General features: G+C 30.9%; 1 protein-coding gene across 2 annotated transcripts in view; it reads left to right on the top strand.

Moving 5' to 3' along the window:
• The window catches only part of LOC148307508 (choline/ethanolamine transporter flvcr2a-like), a 57,219-nt gene that overhangs the window by 26,048 nt on the left and 3,182 nt on the right, over positions 1 to 27,989 (top strand). For both annotated transcript variants that reach the window (XM_088263518.1, XM_088263519.1), the window contains exons 4-5: positions 24,729 to 24,870; positions 26,610 to 26,806. In XM_088263518.1, the coding sequence (XP_088119644.1) occupies positions 24,729 to 24,870; positions 26,610 to 26,806 (339 nt within the window). The remainder of the gene's footprint in view (positions 1 to 24,728; positions 24,871 to 26,609; positions 26,807 to 27,989) is intronic.

Genomic DNA, 27,989 nt, shown 5'->3' with positions numbered 1-27,989 from the left:
CCCCAAGTTTTGTTGAACAAGGGTAAGGAGTTTACTCGCTCCAACCCTCCGTTCTGTTCTGACCGCATGTGTTCTGTCTGAACAAGGAAATGGGAAGAGGCCGGCCATAGTAGGTAAATAGATAAGTGGCCACATACATACACATTGTACATGTATTCTGGGACAGAGATGATAACGAATATGTAAAAATATTTTATAACTTTTTTTTACTTTTCATTATTCGTGTCGATTTTTTTTCTTTAACTTTTACATCTCAAAACAGATGAAGAAGAATATGGAAGTCTAAGTATTTATAGAGCTTATAACTTGTCATAGAATGGTTGAGTTATCACTTTACAGCTTATTTAATAATATAAATAATACATTTTAGTTTACAACATTTTGAATATGTCCAAATACTTTTTTACAAAATCTGGATTATCTCCAAATACAGGATTTATTTTCATAATATTTTTTTTTGACATCTCATAAAATATGGAGCAGAATATGGAAGTCTCGGCATTTACAGGGCTGACGACATCTCACCAATAAATATCTCTAGTGAAGTTCTAGTGATTCAAGAACAAGGTTTTTAAGTTGGTTCATATACATAGAATTTCCAAGAATTTGAGTAGTGTGGTTGTCAATAATGGGTAGAATTGTTGAATGTTACACGTGTGTAAAGTGATCACTTAAACCAACCTGTGACGGTCGTCAGCCCCGTAAATGCCCAGACTTCCATATTCTGCTTCATCTTTGATGAGATGTCACGAAATAAAACATTTTAATTTATTTAAATTATGTAGGTATTTGTAAAATATATACTCAGATTGAAATGCCTTATGAATTCTTCTGGAAATCATTTTTTTTCACTTTAATTTATTCTATGTGATACTGGATTTTTCACCCTACGGATAAACTGTAGGTTTCCGGCTGAGAAAAGCACATTTTTTTAATACAGAGATATGATGCAAGTATGAGCATTCGTATTCGCATGGAGTTGTATTGAGGAAAACTATGGTATATACTCCAAAAATTCTCAACTGACGGCAGACCATCTATCAAAATTTCAACCAGCATACAAAATGAATTTTACATTAGTGCATATATACATCTTTCAAAATAAATGCAACATGGAAAGAATGGTGAACGTTATATAAGTTTATAAAGCGATCATTAAAATCAACAAAAGTCAGGTCGTATATCATATAATGCTGAATTTTTAAATCCCTCTAGGCGAATAAAAAAATAACATTCTCTAAAATAAATAATGAAATATTCTTTTTTTATTTTGTATATCGATAAAAATTAAATTGATTAACCCATTGTCACTTTGTATGATTAAAGATTCGGGAAAGGATTCTTGTATAAATAAAAATGTTAATAATAATACTACTCAAAACGATCAGTCAGGTTTATTATTTATTAATCAGAAGCAAAGGGAAATTCAATTTGTATTATTGAAATTTTCTATTAAATACAGTCCTCCAACAAATCAATCCAACGCTTGTAGTATCATGTCAATTTGAAATTCAATCTTGTTTTTTTACAGAAGTATTATATTATAATTCATTTCCTTACTTAATTAAAATACGAGTTGTACGAAATTAAATATCACGGAGTTTTATTGAATTATTCAGCGAGTCCCTGGAAAAATCTGGGTGCTGTCTTTATAATCCGTCTACTAGGGAAACAGAATTTCAAATGAGGGGAGGGAAATCATGTCAGATTATTAGGAAACAAGTTAGTTTGAGGTTTCAGCCCATGGTCACGGGGTGAGCGCTTTGGACTGCTTCCAAAGCGTCTTAGTTCGCCTTTCGATGTTTTTTATGTACTCCTTTTATAAAAGGATTTAGAGAAAAGAATATTTATGTATTAATTATAAATCAAACACAGATTTTTTGAGTCTAGTGAGTTTTATTTTATTGACAAAAACACATTAAAATTTGGTAATAAAATATAACTTAGTAGACTCAAAAAATCTGTGTTTGATTTTAAATTAATACATAAATTAAAATGGAGTTCTACAAGTTAAACGCCAAATCAATAAATAAATGAAAAGAATATTATTATTTTCATCGTTTCGGGGTTTCGTCGTAATCATCGACAGCATCAGATGATGTTGGTTTCTTTGAAACCCGGTTACTGGTCTAATTAAATTAACTATTATAACTATTGCTAACAGAGAATGATCACAGATTTAACAACAATAACGAAGAAATCCAAAAATATATCTTATGACAGTCACAAACATTAATATTTTGGAGCATTAGAAATTCATAAATATGTAAATAATTTTAAATTAAAATTCATAATTAACAATATGACAATGACTAAAGCCTCCCCCTATTGTCTGCGTTCCCACTGATAAGAAATAATCAAATAAAATAAATAAATAAATCAAAATAAGAAACAACTCCTACCCCGTCTTCAACCTTCAACGTCCCAAGGACCCAACATTAAAATTTATAATTAATTAGCTTCACATACGGTGTTTGAAAATGATGCAGAATGCATCGAAATCAGTCACAATGGGTTTTAAGAAATACTGTTATTTACTAAGTAAAATATAAATTAAAAATTGATAGATTTTACCACAAACTGACTGCCGAATCAATTAATGAAATCATTTCGTATAAAAAATCGATGCTTCGTATGTGTTAAAACACCTATAATAAATCATTTTATTTTGTTAAAAGTTGTCCCAATTCGCTGATTTGTTGGGTCGACAAATGTATACTAATCTATATATAATCGAGGAGTTTAATTAAAGCTTAAACATCAGTAAAAACGCGTATACTATTGGAGATACGTTTATTTCCATTAATTAAAACCGTTTGGATGGAATTTTCAGACTAGTTGGAAGCCTTTCTACTACAGAAATTCGATTCATTCCACATTTAGAGGGCTGTTTTTTTCCTGTTAATTTAATTTTCCTATAACGCTGGTAGAAACTCCCTAACAATAAATAATTCTTTCTTTTATGCTTCCTGGTACCATTTATCTCGTAAAAGAAAGTAAATATAAATTGGTTATCTCAGGATTAATTCTTTTAGAGATATTTTGAATGAAAAAATATGAGAATAGTGTAAACAACGCGCTAAAAAATTGTGCCTTATCGGCGTTTATGCGATCCCTCAGACGAATGTGCGGGAAAACGATGTATGATAGATGCTCGAATGGTGAAATAAGGAAAGACTGCAGAGCTGAGATAAGCATTATCGATACAATTAAGAAAGGTGTGTTTAGATGGTTTGGACATATGGAATGAATACGTAAGGAAATAACGGTAAAGCAAATTTGTAAGGTGTATGTGGTTGGAAAAAGAATCAGTAGAAGACCGAGAAATATTTGTCCTGATCAGGTATGTCAAATAGTTGAAAGCGGTTATGTCAGGAGTCGAAATTATCGGTGGGTATGTATGAGGAAATGCATGAATGTGGAAGAGACGAAGAATGTTTGCAAATACAGAGTGGTGTGGCATTCTATTCTTTCTGCCCACCGCTGCTGAGAAGCAGCGTGATGGTTAGTTAGTTAGAAATACCTAACATTGATATGAAAGAAGAAGATAAGTCTGACCATCCCAGGGCTAACGACCTGCCATTTGACAAGGTAGAAAGTGAGTTAATTAAAGTCCAGGTGTAATTATTTTATTGTAAAACCTTTATACTGTAAATTGTTATTGAAATTGTAAAATTGTGATTGTATCTATTGTATGGAATGTATATAATCTAATAAAAAACAAATAATAATAAATAAAAAAATGTATTAACATGTAAGTATTTCGGCGCAACACAGGCCATGCCTAAAGAGCCGTAATACATACAGTAAAAAAAAATATGTTTGTCTGAAATAAATAAACAAATTAATAAAATTTGGCTGGGTTAGTGACCACTTAATAGAGTTGTGTATCGTTCACCATTCAGGCCATTATCGAACATTCTTATTGCATTAAGTTTTAAACACATCATATTATTTTGGTTGGTTGGAAGATATTGCTTTTTTAGCAATAAGCCGGCCAATATACTTATTTATTTTTCTGTACCGTAGAACGGGGCTACTTGAACTTTGATGTGTTACTTGAGCCCAGTACAAAAAAAAAATATTTGTATTTGGTCTACAATAATGAACGTATTGACATGATTCATTGTTTCCCTGACAGGTGACACTTATGCGTTCATTATTGTATACCAAATACAGATTTTTTTTGTACTGGGCTCAAGTAACACATCAAAGTTCAAGTTCAAGTTCTATGGTACATGAAAATGATCAACTTTTATTTTAATGTATTTTTGACTCTTAAATTGTTTTAACAATTATAACAATACTTTCAGAGGACAATGGCGCTTAATGATACTGTATTACATACTTGTATTGTCAAATATGCCTTCCAACTTGATTGATTGTGACTTGGTGAACTGACGAAATGATTGACTCATTAATGAAGTATCTTATCGATTTACCACTTAACGATTTGCAAGAGGAGGTCATCGACATTTATCCGATGGGTTGTTCAGTGCATGAATGAATTTCTTGAAGAAATTAAAATTCTTTGACTCTTATGTTTTAGAATTTTACTTTTTCCCATTTTTTTCCGACTATTTTTCTGGTTGAAATTCATTTATTTTGCTTCATACAGCAGTATTCACTGTTTTATATTGCAAAGTATACCTGTGCAGAAGTAATCGGCTGTCCAAACTTAAAACACAGTAAGGGACATTTTTTTTGTAGTAGGTTTTTTTTTGCATTTTTGGACTATGTAGAATCTACTTAGTCCAAAAATGCAAAAAAAAACGTACCACAAACAAATGTCCCTGTGTTTGAGTTTGGACAGCCGTAATGTCATAGTGGGTTTGTTTTAAGATTTTTATCGATACCTTAAAATGATTTCAACAAGTATTTTGGCACACTTAAAGTGTTGTGAAAAAAATAATTGGTAAAATTATAAGCTACATTAAAAAAATCAAATCATGTTTTCAGACATTATATCCGAACCCCTGAAATATTGCATACAAATAAAAAGGTTCTCTGCTAAATAAAAGTTTTTCCCAATCCAACGTAGATGGCTGTTTTGAACTCACATGTACTGTGTCATGAGATTGATTAATACATCTAGGAGTTCCGAAAATTTGAGTAGTGTGATTGTCAATGATGGGTAGGTTGGTGAATGTTAGACGTGTGAAAAGTAATCACTTAACCAGCCTATGATAAGTCATAAGCCCTGTCATAGCCAGATATCTATATTTTTCTTGTTTATGTTGAGATGCCAAAATGTTATTTTAAAAAATCAGAAATATCCGTGTTATAAAAAAATGGAATAAAATTAGACACATTTATTTATGAATATTAGTACCATTAATAACATTTTATATGTCATACAAATTAAAAATGGTTAGGCACATGTTCTAAAAACAGAGACAAATTAATGACCATTAGGTTAGTCAGGTTACATACAGAGTAGTAAAGGATGCCTATACAGTAAGCCGCTTACACATCCTTTATTTTGAATCGAATATTGGGAGGACAGGAATTAAAAGGTTACCATAAATAACATCGCTCGTTATTTATGGCCCTTGTGTTTGCGTGTCGGGCAGAAAAAGCTTTTAATGAACACAGATAATACTGCAAAACCATTTGTCAGTTCAACTGGAATTCATACCAAAATTAACAAAATGTTTTCTCCCGTCGTGATGATAGCAAAACTGAAAGTTTGCGCTAAAAAGGAGACTGGATGCAGTATTTAATAATGTGAAATGGGGTGTGGTTTGAAAACTATCATAAATTTAAGGCTTAGATGAACATTTTCGTCACCAAAACGCAAAAGGGAGAGAATTATTCGCGTGTGGGTAGAGAATGATAACACAAAGGGCAAACAGCGTAATATTTTGTTACTTTTAAACACACTCAGCGTTTAAAGCATTATTTTAAATCCTCGGTATAATATTACATAATACAAATATTTGAACAAATGTTTACAAAAAAATATATATAAGTCGGTCGTTTTTGTAAAAAAAATAATACTAAAACCCATACACAAAGGATAAAATAGTAAATTATCTTACAGGAAAGCATAACTCAATATTTATAAATGTTTACAATGTTTATAAATATTGTAAATGTGTTTGTACATATTAAATATAATTTACGGCTGACTTTTGTCCTATTCTCAATATTGTACGGATTTTTTTATTGTTCCATTCTGCTCTCCTGCAAAATATAATAGGTTGTCCAATAAATTCGTTCCGTTTCTTTTGTTCACCAAATATTTGACTTATGTTTATTGCACATTCACATTCGTTAGATACGTGATTTATTTCATCATACACATAATTACATATTAAATATTACAATAATTTGCCCTCACTGAGATTATTCGTGACGAAGGCACATTTTACAATATTTGTTTATAAAATTATATGAAAGAAAATTGTTTGTAACATGCTGTCAAATACGTCATGGACGAATGATCAAATCTATTAATTTTAGGTGTATTCACTTACATTATCCATGTATATCTATTTTGTTTATTAATTATTTGTCCGCCTCCGTAGTGTAATGGTCGGCACGCTCGGCTACCGTTCTGGAGGTTCCGGGTTCAATTCCCAGGAAGGAGGGTGTCAAATAAATATAAGCGATTTTTTCACTCTAATATTTACTCAATATTACCCCGGACTGATACCTTAAGCGGAGGGCTGATCATCTTTCCTTCTTGTGTTAACGATCAAGATAACACTGTGTTTATATGACGCAGTGCCCTATACATCATTGGAATGTGGATAAGGGTTTGAAGGAGGGAACGATATTAAGTACCCATCTGAAAATGTAGAGCTCAAAATTTTCAGCACTTCATCCTGTAAAAAAATTGCCAGAATGTAGGACCACTACAAATAACCTCCAAAGTTATCCTTTTTTGGTGAGATCGAAAAGGTTTCGTTTCTTTTTATGGGGCTTTTTTATTAATTAAACCTTTAATTATTGTTTTTGGCAAAACACCCAAAATTGATTGATACATAAATCCCTGTATATACAAATTAAATACATTAATACACCGGTAGCGTCTTAAACTAGATAATCATAGTGATTTTATACTTCATCACGACTTAAATATTTGTATTCCATATTTAATTTGTAATCTATAGGTGTCTCAACTTGAAATGAAACATCGTTCCTCTTTATATGAAAGAAGATGGAAGTCTGAACATCCCAGGGTTTACTACTTGGCATTTAACTGGCTTAAGCGATCACTTTATACACTTGTGTAACGTTCACCACTCTGCCCATTATTGAACATCCATATTACATTAATTCTTAAAACCTATTAAAGTAAAATGATCTCAGAACTTTCCACAAGTGGGTACGATTTTCGATCCATTTTAAAGTATGGTTGAGTGAAGCGCTACTAGTTGAAAAATTTGTGAAGTATTTATTTATTTTGCTTCGATACAGAAATTAACATGCTTAAAATTTATATTTAATATTCGCTCCAAAAACCGAACGAACTTTTTGGACAACCCAGTTATATTATTGCTTTGTTCGTTGGGTATACCGATACCTACTTACACGAGAGAAACCACAAAGTCGGCATTTAAAAGGTAAAACCATTTTATTTACGCTTACTTTGAACCAAAAAATGTATACAAATATGGAATCCTTATAAAATCTTGTATTTCTACACTCGTTTGTATGCCTTTTTCCAAATCGACAATAAATTGGATCAATTTCAAATGTTTTTTAAGAAATCTTAAATGGCGAAAACTTACCAAAACTCTCTTTATACAACAATGAAAAAAGAATTCAATAAAAATCAATTGCCATATTTATTTTTATTGTTATTCATCAACTTTATTTTCGCTTCCTTTGATTTCCATTTATGTGCAAAAACTACCCCGAACGATACTTTTAATTCATTTTTATGCCTAAATTTTGGATTATATGTTAAGAAAATGATACGGTAGGTGCATGTCCAGAAATGTTTTATTTATTATTTTTAATATATAATTCATTATTTTTTTCAATAAGTTTTCTGTAATTCTCTGTTGTAATTCAATAAGTTTTCTGCAAAAAAAACTCAACAGTAATTCAATGATTTTCAACAGTTTTTTTCCTTGCAATATCGGGAATTTATTTTTTCATCTAAATCTTTTGGATTCTACTGTAGATTTATTATACACTAGCTTTACCCGGCGAAGCTGTGGCTCAGTCTGGTCAAATGGAAAAGAAAGAAAATATTAAACCCACATTTCAAATATGTTTAATTTAGCGATTCTTAAGGGTATAAAATATTTTAGCAGCTTTCGAGTTAATGTAATTTCGTTGTCCGCTATGAACAATTTTTAGTATTGCGAATGCTCATGTTACGTTCAACAGATGGCTCTGCCATGGTCATGGTTAAAAATATAAAATTTAAAAAAATTATACCTGTCGCAATATATAAGCATGCGCATATTCAAACGTAACGCGCGAGTCAAAATTTCGAAGCAATCATTGAATAACTTTAGGAGATTTAACATTTTGAACAAACGAACATTAACATTTTTACTCATATATGTAGATATCCAATCTTTCATCTAAGTAATTTAAAATAAACGACGGATTCCTTTAAAAGTATTCATTTAATTAATTTAGGTCTGAAGGTTTTAAATCTTTTCCATTAATTCAAAGTACTAGCCCCTGATTCCCAGCCGGGCTAACTAGGTGAGGTCGATGGTGATTTATCTCCCAAAGCTCCACAATCAAGGTGATAAATTTAAATGGCACGATAACATGGGAAAGGATTTGGCACCTTTTCGCGCAGTAAGGCTTAAATAGAATAAAAAACCTCTGTGTGTGACATGTTTAGGCAGTTTTTCATTTTTATAATATCACCATATATCAACTTTCAGTCAAAAAATGAATATTAATTTCCCCATAATGGATATTCATCCCGCGAATTTGTTTTTGCTCATATGTGTTTAAAAACGTGTGGGCGTTTTCGATTTCTCTCTATTTATATTTAAGCCATAAATAATGATACATTATTGACAACTCAACATAGATGAAGAAGAATATGGATGTCTGGGTATTTACAAGGCTTATGACCTGTCATAAGCTGGTTAAGTGATAATTTTACTCACGTGTAACATTCGCTATTCTACCCATGGTTGACAACCAACAAAAAATTTTTTTGGAACTCCTAGATATATTGATCATTCACGTGACATAGTACATATGTATGAATTCACAGCTGGATTGAGGAAAGCTTTTATTTAACAGAGACCCTTTTATTGAATGCAAGATCCATCTACATATGTTGAGATGTTAATCAGATTTATCTATGTTGAGATGGCAAAATGTAAAAATAACTCTAATTATGTGGAGAAAATCCAGATTTGTGAACAAATATTTGGACATACTCAAAATGTCGTCAACTCATAAATGTTCAATTACAAAAGGTATTTTTTAAGGTACGTTTTTTGTTACATCGGCGGTTCCAAGACATCATCATTTTTTTTTTTTATTCCTTATTTTTTATATCATTTGTGGTTTTAATTTCACAAATTTCAAAGTTTCAAGAAATATAGACATATCATTTACGATTTTTAATCGTAATGTACTAAAAAAAACTATTTCTTAATATGACTTATAGCTATAAAATGACTCCGGTAGATTTAAAATTTCAAGGACTTTAACAAATATTCTTGACGTTGGGTTTTATTTTGAACTTTATTAATAATTTAATTGTATTTTTAAAATCCTGTAATTTTAAATTATTTCAATTTATTCGTGGAAAAAATTTCATATTATATTTTAAACCCAAGAAAATTTAACGTACAGTTAAAAATATTTTTATCAATTACGATCTAAAAGCTTCACAACGTTGTCGCTGGAATTCCTGAAATAGAGCGAACGACATAAAAATAGAGAACTGGAAATCCTTAAAGCTTCTAACTATAAAAATTTAAACAAACAAAAATTTAACGTACAGTTAAAAGTATTTTTATCAATTACGATCTAAAAGCTTCACAACGTTGTCGCTGGAATTCCTGAAATAGAGAGAACGACATAAAAATAGAGAACTGGAAATCCTTAAAGCTTCTAACTATAAAAATGTATAAGCTTAAATAAACTCGCAAAAGACTCGTTTTATGTAAAGAACTCTTGTAAAAATATGAACGTGTAATGTTAAATCCAAAATAAGATAAATTAAAAATGAATTACCATACTGTATATTGAATGTAAAAAGATTAAACTTTGCGTATTTTTACAAATATTTTAATGAAATACGACTTTAAAAAAAAAGAAAATAATCTTGAAGCTTCATTACGTTTTCGCTGGAATTCTTTAATGGAAAGAACGACATAAAATAGAGAACTAACAATGCTTCATTATAAAATAATATTAATGTTGAATAAACTATCAAAAGACTAGTTATTACCCACCTCTTCAAATACCTGAATGATTTTTTTGATCGTTAGTTTTTGTGATCACCTGTCGATGATTATATAAATATTTGTAGTGAAACTGGTCGTGTGAAATAAAACTCTATTTGTAGACTTATATAAGTATTTCATTTTCAATAACCAAAACACTCGTTTTATTAAAGTACTCTTGTTAAAATATGAATGTTCTCAGTAATAATTTTATCTTTATCAAAATAATATGAACAGTTAAATCTGCGTAATGTAAGTTAACATGAAGTTTTTACGGAATATACGTATAAATAATTAAAAACATATTTTATATGTTCCATATTAAAGTACTCTTGTTATGTTAATAAAATATTAATGTATATAATCTAAATCTTACCTTTATCAAAATAATCTGAACCGTTAAATCTGTGTAATGTAAATTAACATGAAATATTTAGGAAAATACATACAAGTAATTAAAAATATATTTCACATGTTCCATGTTACGTCGACATTATCGTCTTCGGTGTAATCATGATACCCTCGTAGAGCAATGAAGCGAGAACTAATTGCAGCCCTTAATAACCCTCTTCATACTATTACTATAGCCTTTTTGCGCCAAAACGTTTCAGCAGCAAGCACCCCGTCTTGGATTCTAATTACTTATTTTCCATTAATTTGGGGCCTTTTGGAAACGGTTCCCTTTTTATGTCACCACGTTCAGGCATTATTTTTTACTTAAAAAGGTATCACGGTCAAAGGGATTAGTTAAACAACCCTAAATCGCTGGAATGTGGTAATAAAAAATAATATAATTTCAGTGTTTCCGCAATTACGTACTTTAGTTAGGGAGGGACCGGATGTACGTGGTTGATATTTTAATCAGAAGAATCAATTATTTGTTCCTATCTTCGGTCTTTGAATTGGGAAGAATTTGTCAGCTATATGATTCTATTTATAAATGATTGAAGACTGTTGAATACAGTGGAGTGGATACATCAGATTATTCGAAATTATTTACAGATATTCCAAGTCAATGAATTTATAAGTACATACATAAACTTTTTAAACTTATTTCACTACTAAATATATGCATTCCTATACATTTTAAACATATTAATATCTTAAAATATGTACCCATGCATATAATGCATATGTTAACATAGTTTTCATTAATTTAAAATAATCTTTATTACGTCATTACGCATACATTGTGATTATATTTCTAACCCATATCTGAATCCAGTGGTGCACTGGGTATCAAAATAGATACATCTTAATCATCAATTGCATGAAGGCAGGATGATATGTCAGCGTTTTGGGTTCTAAATAATAAATATGTTTATTACATTTAGAAACTTCTTCTACCTTCTAACCCCTATCCGCACCCAATGGTGCATAGAGCACTGCATCGTTTGGAGGAGTGTTATCTGGATCATTAAATACACGAAGGAAATGTGATCAGCCTTCCGCTTCAGGTACCAGTTCAGGGTCATATTAAATAAATATTAGACTGAAAAATCACTAATATTTATTTGGACCTTTTTGGGAATCGAACCCGGGACCTCCAGCATGGTAGCCCAGCGCACTAACCACTACACTATGGAGGTGAACAAAATTTACATTTAGAAACAGTGATATTTACTTTCAGCGGAGGGCTGATCACCTTTCCTTCGAATGTTAACGATTAAGATAACACTGCGTTTATATGATGCAGTGCGCTATGTACGATTGGGGTGCAGACAAGGGTTCGAATGAATGAATGATATTTATTTTAACCCCTATGGAACTTCCAGCATGGTGTCCAAACGCACTAACCGACGCACTAAGGAAACGGACAAATCAGGCTTACCGGGTTGCCGATTTACTAGGGCAGAAAATATTTTTTAATATGTTTGTGGTATTTTATAAAAGAAAAATCGTATTTCAGTCAACATTATCTTATCCTAAAATTTGGTGTTGAAAATATCGTATTTCACTCTTTATTTTTAAAAACTTTTCCAATAAAAAACTTAAATTGCACTTATCATAAATTGGCCAACCCCTACAGACATATAATATTTCGCACTCTTTTCGGTTGAATTTTGTTGAATGGTGTGGGAAAGAGGGAGTTATCTGCTTCAATCGGCACTGAATTTCAAAGTTTGAATCTCACATAAATATATGATATAATATTATGCGTATATTCCCTTTTATCCCTAACCACAGCGCTCCCCTTTCAGGAGCTTCCAGAGTTCGTTAAATACGCGATGCCGACTTAGCCAGACTTCGGCCTGATATTAAGCGGGAATAATGGAAACTGGTGAAGCTTAAAGCTCTGTGCGATACGCCTTCAAGGACGCGACGGGAGAATGAATAGGCAGTTTCCTACTTCTCGGCAAATTTCCCGCCAAGAATAACTGCGTGTTTATTTTGAGGGTAGTGTTTTAATACACCGCAATTAAGCTTGGCTGTACCTACTTTTAATCAAACTTAAGAGAATAGTAACCATATTTAATGAACACTTTATTCATTCTATTTTATTTATTACTTTCTCTTACCCGTATATTTATTTCGAGTATTATAAGATGCCAAGTGATCAAAAGTTTATATGTATGACATAAAATAAGGAAACTTTGAAAGCTTAACACATCAACTACCGAATTTCAGCGTTTTGCTGCTAACCACGAACGACCAAATACCGATAAGTCGGTTTTTTCAACCTAAATTGATAGAAATCAGGAATTGGAATCCAGGAAGTAAAATTGATATAATTTTGGTTGGTAAACATAGTTGGTTAACTAATTTTACACATTAGTTGTTATATACATAGGATAAAATGTAAGGAATAAAACAGCAAGTCAATAGGGTCCTTGTGATTCCGTCCACTAGGTAAACATTGGGAACTGTATCCACTTTGCTGTGTCTCGAATGTTTTAATGTCGCTTTTTCAGTTGGAGCACATAAGGAAGAAAAACGTCACGATATAAAAAATGCGTATTACCGATTTTAGGACTTAGTTGATTTAAGATAATAATTTGGTAATAATTAGATAATATCGTAAAATGTGTTTTTTTTCTAGTAAACCGGAAAACATAATTACTGAGTACGAAGGATATTCGTTATAAAGGGTTTTGTAAATCAGTTGATATTTTTATTTATTATATTCAAATGTGAATTGGAGAGTATTCCAAATTAATAACATTATGAAGGTTAATTACTTGCTTGTTAACGAAATGGTTTCGGTTTTAAATTACGTTTTTCGCCATTTGGAAATGAACAAAATGTTCTCAAACTCTTTTGGTCAAGCACTCTCTGCTAAAAAAATTCATTCGATTCAGGAAACAAATTTTACACATTTTCCTTATAGAATGAGAGAAGAAGAACACAAATCTAGCCCCTTGTATCTCTCTAAACCCCACGGGGGGGCAGTATCGCCTACTTTGTGAACCTATGATTTAGATGGACAAGGGGTAAGAATCTATTTAAATAAACTTTCGTTAAAGTGACTTATGTATAATATTAACAGATTTACAGAATATAGGAAATTATATTCACATTTTTTAACGATGATTAACCCACGAAGGCGGTGTGATGCGTGAGACGATATGTTACAGAGAGCGAGTGTGCGTTTGATATGTTTAGTGCCTTTTGCTCGAACAAGTTCATTCAGTCGTGAATATCCACCCCAATCCGTAAATGAATTAAATAACGTGAACCAAAAGCTGATAATGCGTAACGAACAATTCAAGTGCAATTTATTTGATTGCGATTTACCAATTAATGATATGAAGGTACACGTTTTCAGAGTGGGAACTTTTGTATTTAGTGTTGAAATCACAGAGGAGCATCAGATATTTCTAAGTATTTAAGTACAATAACAATAAGTATTTAAGTACAGTAACATATTGTCTGCGACGTTTTAAAACGAGCTTTTTCTTAAGACTGTTATCGTCTTATTTTCAAGTGTACATAAAAATGATAAAATCTTCTAATTAAGGAATATGTCATTTTTCGTTTTGCTTTTATGCCAATGTCCCGATCAAATAGTATTTTTTTTTAAATGATTTCATTTCAACAAATAATGCTTTAAAATGAGACGCTTTTTAATGCATAAATTTCTAATATTTTTTCAGTTGAGGAGTTTTAAAAAAAAATTCGTATCATAAAACACAATGTTTTTATGTTGACGACGTATAACGTATATAATGGCGGTGTTTGAAAATGAAGCGGAATGCATAGAAACACGTCTAACAATAGATTTTAAGAAATAGTTGTATGTACTAAGTAAAACTTAAATTAAAAACCTTTAATGTATTTTGAAATAAAATGAAATTATATTCCATTGCCGGTCACAAAAAGTTAAAAAGAATTTTCACCCATTGGAAATATTATACACATGCGATGCTTATAGTAAAAAATGGGGGAAAAACAATGTTTACAATGATAGATCGAAGACGCGTGACATAATAGGGATACATTTTGACATTTTTTCATCGTTGAAAAAAAATCACTTTAGTAAAAGAGACCGTACTAACATCTGAAATGTAAGATTGATCATTTTTTCAGGATGTAATTTACGATTGAGGCAACACTGCGCATCTGATTCAGTGCGCTTTGCACCATTGAGTGCGGATAAGCGACAAAGTAAAAATATGTATAAACATATAAAATAATATTTCTATCACATTGTGTTTATTTTTTGCCAGAGATCCATTAGTGAATCCCTCGTGCCAGCCAAGAAATGTTTCCATTTAAATGTATTGCCTGCAAAAAATGTCTCTGTCTGCTACGTCTCTCAGTAATAATAATTCGGAGACATTAATTCACAAGATCACTCATGTATCCACGAAGATTGATATTGATAGTTCAGCATTAAGTTAATGCTGTCGGTACTGCGTTCCAACAACTAGGAGAAAAAGACAATGCCAAGAAAATTGCCAAACAAATGACTCTCACAAATAAGTTTCTTCAATCGAATACAAATCTTTGTACTTGACTTATTCATTCAGTAGGTCTCGATTATAACTCAAATTATCATTTATCAAAAAAAAACTTTTCTGTCACTTTCAAGCCAAATGTTGAAATATCCTTGTTCATTTAACAAAATATATTTATCATTTGCTGTAAAAAATGTATAAATTCGTTTTCTGTCTTCGTTATTTTCTTGTGTGTTGTTTGTGGATAACATAATTGAAAACAACAGTGTATCAAACCGAAAAACATATGGACTGAAACGTGTCCCAAACCTTTCACATTTTTATGATAGATATTACACGTTTTACTACATCTATAAAATAATATAAAAAATATTTTTTAAAGAGTTGTGTTACCCGTCTCTCATTTAACCGACGCAAATGTTTTGAATTTTTCTTTTTCTTTTTGTGTGATCTTGCTAGAAGCTAGACGTTTCTGAAGAATGTTTAAAGGGTCCTCTCTAAGATTAATTTGTTTAGCTTTTAATAAAATATTATTTCATGAACTAATATGAAAAGAAACAAAACTTAAAAGTTTTTTCATTTCAGAAAGTAAATAAATATTTTTTTTACAAAACAATGTTAATTTTGAGCATATTGTTTTAAGTTTTGTACTTAAGTGGGTATGTGTGTATGTTATTAGTGTTATTTTGCTAGCGAATCCTAAATCAAACATAAAATTCATGTGAAGGTAGTTAAGATCCGTTCGTTCAAAATACGCACATTAGTGGATCTGCATCATCCAAGTGATCCGGTCATTAAGACCGGATCAAATTAACAATGAGCTTTGCGTTGTTGAAAAAAATGCGTCGTCGAGAAGGGGATAATTAATTAACGGTGAGATAAGAAAAAAAATCGAAATATAAGATTCGGTCACTAAATCAATTAATCTGAACGGATCGTTTGGTGCAATGGTGATTATAAAGTTATCATTTCCTACAGCTTAATAGTATTTGACATATTTAATTTATTATGAAAATAAATGTAAGTGAACTTTATTATATTTCACCAATTTATGAAGACAATTACTATCAGATGATCGTCGAAAATACGATGCCAGGCAGTAAAATACCCGAAATATATATTTTTATGATAACTCTGATTATATTATTAGTATTATTTGAAGCGTTGCAATTTATCAAATAAGAGGCCATTCATAACAATAAAAGTATTTGACTAATTTACATAGCGCCATTTTTACAAAATGTCGTCTCAAGGACGCCTAATATTTTTCTTCTTTACTACATCTTATAGTTTGTGCTACGTATATATATTAACTAAACTATGTTATTTGTATTCTGAAAATAATCTTGAACAATAGATTTTATCACATCACATTATCACATACAATGAACATAAAATCACATTTGTGGTTTAAGTTTTTTACTAGGATTAATAAAACAGTATATTATATATGTTAAGAAATGTATTTCTATATCTTATTAATTTAAAATGTGTTCCGCCATGTAACAGAGTGCGACAGAGAAAAACCAATATGGCGAGTTACGTCAGTTTTGAGAGAAACTTAATAACATAAAATGTCGTTTCTTTGTTTTTTCAAACCAACACGAGTACGTATATTGAGTCTAATATTATAAAAGTATTAAACAGAATTATTTTCAACTTTTAACAGTAACTTGAGAATAAAATTTGAACTTAATATAAAATTGTGACTTAGTTTCTTAGTTTAACACGAGGTTTAGGAAGAGATATTGCTACTTCCTGTAATTAAACGTTTCTGTGAATGTGTTTATATATATATATATATATATATATATATATATATATATATATATATATATATATATATATATATATATATATATATATATATATATATATATATATATATATATATATATATATATATATATATATATATATATATATATATATATAAACACATTCACAGAAACGTTTAATTACAGGAAGTAGCAATATCTCTTCCTAAACCTCGTGTTAAACTAAGAAACTAAGTCACAATTTTATATTAAGTTCAAATTTTATTCTCAAGTTACTGTTAAAAGTTGAAAATAATTCTGTTTAATACTTTTATAATATTAGACTCAATATATGTACTCGTGTTGGTTTGAAAAAACAAAGAAACGACATTTTATGTTATTAAGTTTCTCTCAAAACTGACGTAACTCGCCATATTGGTTTTTCTCTGTCGCACTCTGTTACATGGCGGAACACATTTTAAATTAATAAGATATAGAAATACATTTCTTAACATATATAATATACTGTTTTATTAATCCTAGTAAAAAACTTAAACCACAAATGTGATTTTATGTTCATTGTATGTGATAATGTGATGTGATAAAATCTATTGTTCAAGATTATTTTCAGAATACAAATAACATAGTTTAGTTAATATATATACGTAGCACAAACTATAAGATGTAGTAAAGAAGAAAAATATTAGGCGTCCTTGAGACGACATTTTGTAAAAATGGCGCTATGTAAATTAGTCAAATACTTTTATTGTTATGAATGGCCTCTTATTTGATAAATTGCAACGCTTCAAATAATACTAATAATATAATCAGAGTTATCATAAAAATATATATTTCGGGTATTTTACTGCCTGGCATCGTATTTTCGACGATCATCTGATAGTAATTGTCTTCATAAATTGGTGAAATATAATAAAGTTCACTTAAAACACAACGTTTTGACTGATTAAAAAAACAGATCTATTTGTAGATACCGTGAAATCAAATAAAATCTAATTGATTGACGTTTGACTGTCACTTCGACATTTCGTTGACGATAATTGACACTTCGCTGGGTCACTTGGAAAAGGTTCTATCTTATTAAAGATTTCTATCAAGTATGAACCATTTCAAAGTTACCTTACGATTTCTTTAGTGTGTGGCTAACTTCGTTATGTACGATACACTAACACATATGTATCTATATTGTGTGTGCAATAAATATATTGTATTGTTGGCGCAGTTGTTTGGACCCTTACTTTTGTACAATCTGTATTTTTTCAGGTCGTATAAGTAGGGCCGCAACGTGTGTATTTTATCACTGAAAGAAATATATTTCGGTATTGATTTCCGATAATTTCCCTTGAAAAGCTAACGTGGTGGTCAAATCAAAAAGATTTCCACTTGTAACCAGAAAACTGCTTATTATCAAAGCAATATTATATTCTTAGTTTCATCATTGTACTTAATAATTTAAAATAGAAAGATATGCATGGAAATAGTGAATTTTTATTTGGTATTTTTAACTTTGGACGCTTTTTACATTGCAAATGATTATTTGACTTCAACGGATGCAACACATTCGCAGCGTTATTACACAACCGAGTAAATATGCAACCTCAGGTGACTTGCCTTCGCTGCTGTTCTACTTTTCCTACTATTATTTCTTCATTTCCTTTTCTAAAACCATGTAGTTATCCTTTTCTATATACCCTTTACGGCTCCGTAGTGTTCGTTCGCCTCCGTAATGTAATGGTTAGCAAGCTCGGCTACCGTTCTGGAGGTCCCGGGTTCGATTCCCAGGGGGGGTAAAATAAATATAAGTGATTTTTTTCACTGTACTATTTATTCGATATTACCCTGGACTGGTACCTGAAGCGGAGGGCTGATCACCTTTCCTTCATGGTTAACGATCAAGGTAACACTGCGTTTGTATTACGCAGTGCCCTATGCACCATTGGGGTGCGGATAAGGGTTTTAAAAAAATATATATACCCTTTAATATTCTACTTTCATCATCTATATCTCATTAAACACGTTCCAATCCTAGAAGTAGGATTTAGATTCAAATATTATGAATGCAGAACTTATCATTTAAAATAAAATAAAATAACACTCTCCTTATCATTCATCGTTCACATTGAGAAATACTACTTTAAAAAAACACTAATGGTATTACACAAAGTAAACGATGAATGGAGAGTGTTGTATTACCATACCACAATGATAACAATGCGTTTTATAAACAAAATAAATTAAACTCGAAGCGGTGTCTTACGTACTATCTGCGTGCGGAAAAGGGTGAAATAAACGTAGTTTTTTCGTTATTTTCACATTCAGGTGGATACTAAATAAAAACTGAAAATAATCCACCAAGATCGATAAAAATGCTGTTGTTGATGCCAAAATAAGATTAATATACTGAATAATTCACTTTAAAAATAACAAATCCAATTTTAAATCATCTTTCATTTCATTTTGACATCTTTTGGTACTCTTTTAATAGAGAATTATGTTTTTCCAATCAATGTTTCGATAGGGAGTTAAAAATAAACTGCCCCAACTAACCACCTCAAATAGTGAATTTACAGTCGTCCTGCCTTATCTAAAATGGTAATACTTTTTACACTTCCTTCATTCTACCCTCTTTCGGTCCCTATCTACGAGCAAAGGTCGGATGCAAGCCCCCCTAGCTTGCTCGCTGGCCCACATAAATTATTCATTTTTCGGTGAAATAGCAAAAGCTTTACGGTTCGCAATCAATAGCACTGGGTCGAGAGTTTTATGAAATTGCGTCTAATAGTGGAAAATTTATCAACTCGAATGTTCTATTGATACCAATTTATTTGGGTAACCTTTTAAGCTCTTCGGCCGTAAAACACACGGGTTATTTCACTTGAACCCCTATAAATGCTAATCTCCGCCATTTGAAAACATTTTGGATAAAAACATTTTTTTATAAGTACTTACACATTTCATATTAATTTATTCGCCTAGTAACTGTTTCAGGATCGTTAAAAATGGTCTGTTTATTCGTTGGATTTGTTATTCTGTATTTACGAAATGAGTAATTGTTTTTTTTTTTTTAATATATATTCATTCGTTCTTTTATTTATTACCATATGAACCATTCCATTTTATATTCCATTTGAGAAACCAAAAAAAAGACACGATATTTTTTTACCACAAATAAATTATACATCATCCTATGAAATGTAGTTTGATTTTTGGCACAAGTTTTCTTTTGGATCCTAGAAGTATCCCCACTAACCTCCTATAAAAAAAGATCGTCATAAAATAATCGTTGAAATGGTACTTATTTTATTTTGATACTCGTAAAATACAAATTCGGAAAATTATGTCTAAGGCTTATATATAATTTAATGTTGACCATTTTTACTCATAACAGTTTTATCCTAGCGCCAACCATTTTTAAAGGAACTTTTGAATAAACCTTTATAATATTAACAAATAAGGTATTTACAAAATTGTATCCATTTATTACAAAAAAAAAACAATTGTTACTATAATTTTTAATATTATTTTTTGACATCTCATCAAAGATGAAGAAGAATATGGAAGTCGGGATTTTATCATTTTTAATGTATTCATAATTACAATATTTCAATTTCAAAGAACTGTGAAACGACAATTAATGGTTTTTTAATAGTAAAAAGTTAATTAAATTTATTCTTTTTTATTTAATTGGATACTGGATTATTCACTTTACAGATAATATATCCAATATACAATAGATTATACGTGTCTCAACTAGAAACAAAGCATTTAGCACCCTTAAAAGAAACAATATGGATGTCTGAGCATTCTAGGGCTTACGACCTAGCATTTAATTGATATTGGCCTTAAGCTGGCACTTTATACACTTGTGTAACATTCACCTTTCTACCACTGTTGTTGGATTCCATTTTATGTAGTTGTAATTTTGATAAATGTAGATTTTTGCCGTCAGTGATGCCATCCGTAAAGAAATCTTTAGCTCTCTTCAACGAGAAATAGGTTTAGACATTTATCATTGTTACAACTCGCATACGAAAGGAATCTATTCAAAATATAATTATGTTAGCAGTATATCATTCGTAAATAAAGACTTTACGGTAAAATAAATATGAATGAAAATACTACGCCGTGACTCCGTTAACCTTATGAAACGTTTTTATTTTTGCTACGTACACTTTAAGACAGACGAACAATATCAAACTTGATATTCTTTTCGTTTCTGCGGTCTGCACCTAATGGTACTTTGTTGAATTATCTTGAAAGAACATTAGACAAAGACAAAACCCTACAATTCTAGGATACGTATACGTAAAAGTACTTATAGGAATCCCTTATAATTAATTCTATTGATTTGGACATTATTCACTCACACATCACTGCACCAGTCACAAGAAAGCTATCTAACTATCTACACTAAATTACTTTCCCCTCCTTTCATTAACTATTCTTTATTTTAACCTCAAAGAAACCTTATTAAAAAATGCTTTCAAGCTTTGATTTTACGTTAAAACAAAAAAGAATTTTAACTTGCGCTTTTTAATTTCCCGAAAAAATATTTGTGGTTTTTATTACACATTTAAAAGCGATTTTCTCGTGTTATTTTCACTGTCTGTAAAGTAAATTTCCATCGCGGGTTGGTTAATATTTTTTTGATAACGAGCGAAATTAGGCCCGCACGATACTGAATAAATCAGTAACCGTTTTTTTACGTTTCTCAGCAACTCGTTTTAAACCGCTTTATGCAAATTCAAGTGATTGTTTTTTTTTTGTATCTACAAATATGCTAATCACTATCATTAAATCTAAGAAATTACTGTGCTTAAACCGTACATTATATGAAGACAAAAGTATTTCACTGAAAAGCTCTTGAAATTTGGTTAGATGAAAGCCCCTAATGTGAAAAATTAAATATGGTAATAAAATAAAATTGGAACATCTTTATATATTTTTTAATATAAAAATATGTAAGTATGTATGTATGAATGCATGTCCATTAAAATAACTTTTAACTGAATTAATTTTTAAATCAAACACAAATTGTTTACTAAGTTGTATTTTATTGAAAACACATAAAAATTAATATTGTGACATTTTATTAAAATTAACATTACTAATTAATTTTTTAATTAAATTAGTTTTAACTTGTACCAGAAGATTACAATGGAAAGAATTGAAGAAAACAATTGTCGTTTTCGAAACTAGTCGTAAATAAAATAAAACTCGATTAAGTGGATTATTCAAGTGTTTAATTTTAATAAAATAATCATGTCATTCCGCAAAGTTAATGCCGAAACAATAAATAATATAATATTGTGTCAATTGTTTCGCCAAGTTATGGCATACTAGGCGAAACAATTGTCACAATATTAATTTTCATATGTTTTTAATAAAAATACAACTTAGTAGACTCAAAATCTGTAGAAAAAAAAATTAATACACAAATTAAAATGGAGTTCTACAAATAAAACGCCAAACCAATAAATACAATAAAATGACTTTGATCGTCACAAGCGTTTTTGCATAAAATAACCATGTCTGTTGGTGAAATCCGACGATTTTCCTGACAACTGTAGTATACAGAGTTTTGATCGCTTATTTACCTGTACTATTTTGTACTGAAAAATTCGCTCAGAAACCTGTCAATAAATAAGTTATCTGCAAAGGGCGTTTTAAAAAACAACGTGAAATACTGACTGCGAATAACGAATAAATAAGGTAAAATGGGAGGATTGATCTTAGTACCTGGAATTTAAAAAAATAACGAATTCCTAGAAAAATGCCAAACCTTAAGCTTTTGGTTATGCCATATATCACTTTATACGACCCGATTATTTAAAACCCGGAGGTAGGTAAGGTAGATATTGCGTCATTTGGATAAATGTCAAGAAGAAGCCCTTTACTCAAAAAATTTAGAAGCGAGAAAATTTTATGCATATCTTTACGCCTTACAAAGTTTAATACATTCCGGAAATTGCTTTCTCAAAATAAGATTCCAAATCATTCTCGACATTTCGCTGTCGAAAAGGGTAGAAATATAAACGTTTAAAAGTAGGTATTATAGAAATACGGAAATATACGTGTCTAGGTCAGCGGTTTCCAAAATAACGTAGGCGTAACCAAGCATTTTTTTTTTCATTGGACCATCGCATTGTATAAAAATAATATGATACGATGGTCCTTAAATAATATACAGTGAAACTTTGACATATTTTATAAATTGAGTTAGTTCTTAAATATTTTTTTCTTGAATGTTTTCCGCAGATACTTTGTGGCACATTTTATAAACTTTATAAAATTAATTAACTTTTTTTTCACCACTTTTTTTATCAATACAATTTAACCTACCGGTTTCGACAGTACCTTGACATCTTGACTCTCACCAAAAACTGAGTGTGTGGAAGGTGGTTCTTCTTCTTCTTTTTAGGACTAAGTCCTGTCATTCTCCGGTCCGCTCCCGGGAAGTGGAAGACCAGCTATCCCTCCATCGTTTAGGTGGTCTTTCTTGGAATAAATACTAGTCAACAACAAAAAACTTTTGGGTACCACTGGCCTAGAGCATTCAGAACAAATGCCAACTAGCTTATTGTTTTCCTCGTTCAAATTGAACAAAATGAATGTTGTGTTCATCGGTATGTTTACAAATTTTATTATTAAATCTACAAGCCTTTATATTATTCGGTTGACATTTATCAATAACAGTTGTTACTTTTATATTTTAAGGTCAAAGTAATGCCTTACCTTTATGTAGAAAATAAAAATACCCTTTGAAAGAAAGTCTTTTCGTCGCTGAAATTCCATTTTTCCTAGTAAATGTCACACACCAAAAAGTTGCGTCTATTTTTTGACTGCCTATATCAATATTTGATTTTTTTCATTAGTGTGGTTACAAATATCATATTATATTATACATTACCTACGTGGTTATAATTTATTTTTCTTCTTTTTAAATATATTTTTAGGTACCTACCTAATAAACCCTTATCTGCACCCTACGGTGCGTAAGGCATGCGTCATATAAATGCAGTGTTATTAAATTGATCACTAACCAAAACCTTTTCAATCTCACCAAAAAAGGATAACCTTGGAGGTTATTTGTAGTGGTCCTTCATTCTAGCAGATTTTTTACGGGATGAAGTGCTGAAAATTTTGAGTTCTACATTTTCAGATGGATACTTAATATCGTTCCTTCCTTCAAACCCTTATCCGCATCCCAATGATGTATAGGGCACTGCATCGTATAAACACAGTGTTATCTTGATCGTTAACACATGAAGGAAATATGATCAGCCCTCCGCTTCAGATACCAGTCCAGGGTAATATTGAATAAATATTACAGAGAAAAAATCACTTTTATTTATTTGAGAAAAGGTGATCAGCCCTCCGCTTCAGATACCAGTCCAGGGTAATATTGAATAAATATTGCAGAGAAAAAATCACTTTTATTTATTTGAGGAAAGGTGATCAGCCCTCTGCTTCAGATACCAGTCCAGGGTAATATTGAATAAATATTACAGATAAAAAATAACTCATATTTATTTGACCCCCTCTGGGAATCGAACCCGGGACCTCCAGAATGGTAGGCGAGCGTGCTGGCCATTACACTATAAAGGCGGATGGCAGCGTTATAAAGTAGTGGTATTGTAATGTAATGATGATTTTTTTTCTTTCAGTTGGGTGTGGCCCTCGGATTTGTTCTGCCACCATTACTAGTAGAGAACCACGAGGATAAGGAACTGGTTGCCAAAGGGCTCCGACTCATGTTCTTCTGTGTGGCCGGCTTTACCACTACACTGCTGATTTTGATGTTTATTTGTAAGTAAGAATGTAAAAACACTAATTCATTCATATCTACTTTTTTGCCAAAGCACCTACAATTGAGTGATACATCGCTCACTCCTTTCAAGAACGTCACATATCAAAATACTTGATTTTTCAGGAGAACGTTTTTAAAGTTTAAAAATATAAAACAATATGTAAAAAATAAATATCAAGCCACTTATTGAACTTTTTAGTGTGCAACAGATCTTTTTAGGTAGAGCCTGATGGTTTTTTTCTCCATTTGAAATATATTTAGTTTATTTAAAAAAATAATTAAGCGATACCTTTTCTTCACAATGCAAAAACAACACTTTCTGCCCTGTAGTGTGTAAATATTAAATTAAAAATATGCCGCTTTTGCTGGGATATGGTACATTTTCTGGGCATTCCGAAAACATGCACTGCTGAAAATTGTCGAATTTTGCTTATGACGTTCTTGAAAGGAGTAAGCGATATGATTAATGCATCACAAATACCCCGACCCACTTAAAATAGATCTTATTACGCTAAAGCAAAGAATGTCTCAAAGAAACAAATTCTCCTTTTTAGAATTTACATCATTGTAGCAATGAACACAAAGTGTATCAAATACGACCGTTGTCTGACACACACCCTATATAATTCATACACATAATATTCATATTACATCATAATATCCTTGACTTACTTCTTACACCATGTGTCGGTCGAATTCCAAAAGGAACAAAAACATTGCCAAATAGTACTTATTTTTTGTGATATTTACTCAAATTTCAACGCGAAGATTCGTAAAAACCATTGTGATACAAGATGATAGATATGAAATCTGGTGAGATGATGCCAAGAAAGATCAAACATTTTGGCAATAAATAAGGAAAGCATTTAATAGAAATGTGATGGATCAAGGCCAGAGATATTTTTATTCATTGAATGGCTCATTGTTAAACTATTTTTTGTTTGTTTTTGTAATGAGAGAAGCTAACTAATGTTTATGGATAATATCGGTGCTTTTGTAAGAAAAAAGGTGCCAGAACGCACATTTTTTTATTAAATAAAATACTACTCAAACGAGTTACTTAAATCCAGAGCTGGATTTACGTACTAGCTAAATAAGCTGTAGCTTAGGCTGCAAAATTAGTACCTATATACTCATATATACATGTAGACAGTGCTGTATGAACATTAAAGCTGACAAAATGAGACAATTATCCTTTGAAGACGTAATTGAGTATTTTTCGATCGTAAGAGTTAGAATAGCTTAAATTTAATTTAAAAACTTTATAAAATAAAACAACTTTATTTTTAACCATTTTTTAACCTAACTATGAGTATTTCAATGTTTTAGAATTAGTACGTAAACCCTGATGATGACAAGGTTCTTGTCGAAACCGATTGGAAAAGTGTACCAATAAAAATCGGTACACTTTTTACACAAAGTTGTTTTATTTTATAAAGTTTACAAAATGTGCCACAAAGTATCTGCGAAAAACATTCAAGAAAATAAATTAAATTTAGTTACTTGTGTATAGTATATATTTATTAGATAATTTGAAATTGAATATTCCTTACTTTTTTCTAAAATAATAAACACCAATAGTCGCATTTATATTTTGGCTTAGAGCTGCCACTGCTCTTAATCCGGTACTGCCTTAAACCCGACTAAAAAAGGTATCGGAACGCCGTTCCTGTGCGTTCGGACTGAAATAATTCACAATGAAAGCAATGCATAATTTTACATGTATTTTTATTTTCAGTCTTCAAGGCCGAACCGCCAAATCCTCCTTCAGCAGCTCAGGAGAAGAAAAAACAAACTGATGACTACTTCAACTCCATCAAGAGACTAGCGGTGAAGAAAAACTACATTCTGTTACTGATATCATACGGAATCAATGTTGGAACTTTCTATGCCATCTCTACATTCCTGAATCAAGTTGTACTTCTCTACTTTCCGGTAAATACTAATTTTGATAATAATTCTGACTTTTTTTATTTATTTTTTATTTGGGTTAACAACAGAAACATATGTAAAACAAAACAATTAAAAGATATACATTAAACAAGCCAATTATAGCCACAGAAACATAAAGATTAGTTCAAAATATTTAGTGTAGATCTGGCAAATGAATGAATGTGTTTGTGTGTGTGTGTGTGATGTTGATTCTAGTGGGGACATACATACAATGCTGAGAAGCATAGTTTTAAAGATCCTGAGAGGACAATATTCTCACCATTCGACTTTTCAAAACAGATTTTCCGCAATTGAAAATGTCAAATTGGCTAAAACATGAGTTGTACTCACTAACCATTCGAAACATAAGAGAACTCCGCGCATAATTAGTTTGAAAGACAGGTACTCTGAATAAAGACTTAATCGTAAAGATCAATACTGGGATTAGCTATCACCCAACTATAACCAAAAAATGCCTGTTTATGCACATCAATGCATATTTATCAGGTCAACCGTGTGTTTATAACGTAAATATTAGATTGTATTATGTTATATATGATATACAGAGAAACCCCTGTTTTACGTTTTTTAAGGGACTGAAAAAAACTTGAACGGAGGGAAAGTGTTGATCCGGGGCATTGACAAAAAAAAACATTTTTATACTTATATTTTTTAGAATCATGTAGATGAGTTTTATTGCACACAAAAACCTGATTGGAGTGAATGTAAACGGGGGGTATTAAAAAAAATATATATATTTTATTTTTATTTTTTTGTGAGAAACCGTGTTGACGAGTTTTTTGCATACATAAACCTAAATGAATATTGAGGTGTGTCGAAAAAAAAACATTTTAATTTAATTTGTTTTTTGTGAAAATTATATAGATGAGATTTTTGCATTATTTTGGTAATGTTTCTTTCTCTTATTAACTTCTATCCTCATCCGATGGAGAACAGGACACTGCATCGTATTAACGCAGTGTTATCTTAATTGTCAATTACACGAAGGCAAGGTGATCGGTCTTGTATTGCAGGTACCTACCGTCTAGGTGACACATAAATATTACGTGTAAAATCGCTAATACTTCTTTTGACCCTCCTGGGAATCGAACCCGAGACCTCCAGCACGCTAGTCAAACACGCTTACCCTACGGAGGTAGACAATAGCGGGTAATTTTAACATGAT

This window comes from Brachycentrus maculatus, unplaced genomic scaffold (genome assembly GCF_059751285.1).
Source record: "Brachycentrus maculatus isolate JH-2025_06_01 unplaced genomic scaffold, ASM5975128v1 h1tg000199l, whole genome shotgun sequence".
Lineage (NCBI taxonomy): Eukaryota > Metazoa > Arthropoda > Insecta > Trichoptera > Brachycentridae > Brachycentrus > Brachycentrus maculatus.
Note: the sequence above shows the minus strand (reverse complement) of the source record. Positions and strands in the feature narration are given on the sequence as shown.